The sequence below is a fragment of the Apaloderma vittatum genome, unplaced genomic scaffold (assembly GCF_000703405.1).
Source record: "Apaloderma vittatum isolate BGI_N311 unplaced genomic scaffold, ASM70340v1 scaffold41458, whole genome shotgun sequence".
Taxonomy (NCBI): Eukaryota; Metazoa; Chordata; class Aves; order Trogoniformes; family Trogonidae; genus Apaloderma; species Apaloderma vittatum.
The window spans coordinates 369-1,844 of NW_009733136.1; the positions used below are offsets into that span (position 1 = coordinate 369).

A 1,476-nucleotide genomic window follows, 5' to 3' on the forward strand; every position below is an offset into this window, starting at 1 on the left:
CTCCTTGGACCTGGAATCTGTGGTGCACCCCCTCGCTTTGAACCCATGGGATGTCGTTCTCTGCATCTCTGGGACCATTATCTCCTGCGAGAATGCCATCGTGGTGGTGGTCATCTTCTACACCCCGGCTTTCCGGGCTCCTATGTTCCTCCTCATCGGCAGCTTGGCCACGGCCGACCTCCTGGCCGGTTTGGGGTTGATCCTGCATTTTGCCTTTGTGTACTTCATCCCTTCGGAGGCGGTCAGCCTGCTCACAGTTGGGCTGCTGGTCACCTCCTTCACGGCCAGCGTCAGCAGCTTGTTGACCATCACCATCGACCGCTACCTGTCCCTCTACAATGCCTTGACCTACTACTCGGAGAGAACGGTCACCAGGACTTACATCATGTTGATCCTCACCTGGGGAGCCTCCATCTGCTACGGGCTCCTGCCCATCATGGGCTGGAACTGCCTGAAGGAGCCGTCCACCTGCAGTATCGTCAAGCCCCTGACGAAGAACCACCTCATCATCCTCTCCGTCTCCTTCTTCATGGTGTTTGCGGTGATGCTCCAGCTCTACGTGCAGATCTGTAAGATCGTCTGCCGGCACGCTCAGCAGATCGCCGTCCAGAGACATTTCCTGGCCAGTTCCCACTACGTCACCACCCGAAAAGGCATCGCCACCTTGGCCATCATCCTGGGCACCTTCGCTTCGTGCTGGCTGCCCTTTGCCGTTTACTGTCTCCTGGGGGATTACAGCTACCCGGCCCTCTACACCTACATCACCCTCCTCCCTGCCACCTACAACTCCATGATCAACCCCGTCATTTACGCCTTCAGGAACCAGGAGATCCAGAAAGTGCTGTGGACCGTGTGCTGCGGGTGCTTCTCCTCCACCATGCCTTTCCGGTCCCGCTCCCCCAGCGACGTCTGACACCACCCACTCCCCACCCCCTTCCCCAGCCTCTTTGCACCTTGCACTTACTGATTGCAGTTGGGGGATTTTGTTTGTTTTCTCCCCTTTTCCTTCCCAGAGATGCATCGCAGGAGCTCTTGGAATCAAGCAGCTCTTCCCAGCCCCATCCTTTTGGGCATGATCTCTTCTCTTCCTCTATTTTTCCAAATTTTGAATTTACAGGAGAGAAAATCGTATTTTTTATCCATCATATAATCTATATTTATGTGTGCGAGAGAGAGAGGGGAGATCCTCATATTTTCTTTAAAACTGTTTACGATGCTTTATTTTTTTAAAGGGGGGGAGATTCTGAGAATGTTCGCTCCCCTCTTGCTTTTTTTAACAGCCTCGTTATTTACCTCAGATAGTTAAAATATATTTTGTATGTGTGGGGAAGCGGGGGGAGGCTCTCTTGCTGAAGGGGAAGGGACTCAAACCCCACCCCCTTCTCCCAGCCGTCCATCCGTTTATTTATTATTTTTTAATTACTATTTAATGTGATTTGAATGCCGCCCTGCTGCCCTCTAGTGCTCGCTGCCTTC

General features: G+C 52.8%; 1 protein-coding gene across 1 annotated transcript; it reads left to right on the top strand.

Moving 5' to 3' along the window:
• Positions 1-4: 4 nt before the first annotated feature.
• LOC104278706 (G-protein coupled receptor 12-like) lies at positions 5-913 on the top strand (the record flags this gene model as incomplete). Its single annotated transcript, XM_009875753.1, has 1 exon — positions 5-913. A coding segment is annotated over one exon (909 nt), but the record flags the coding sequence as incomplete, so codon positions are not given.
• Between the last annotated feature and the right edge of the window lie 563 nt (positions 914-1,476).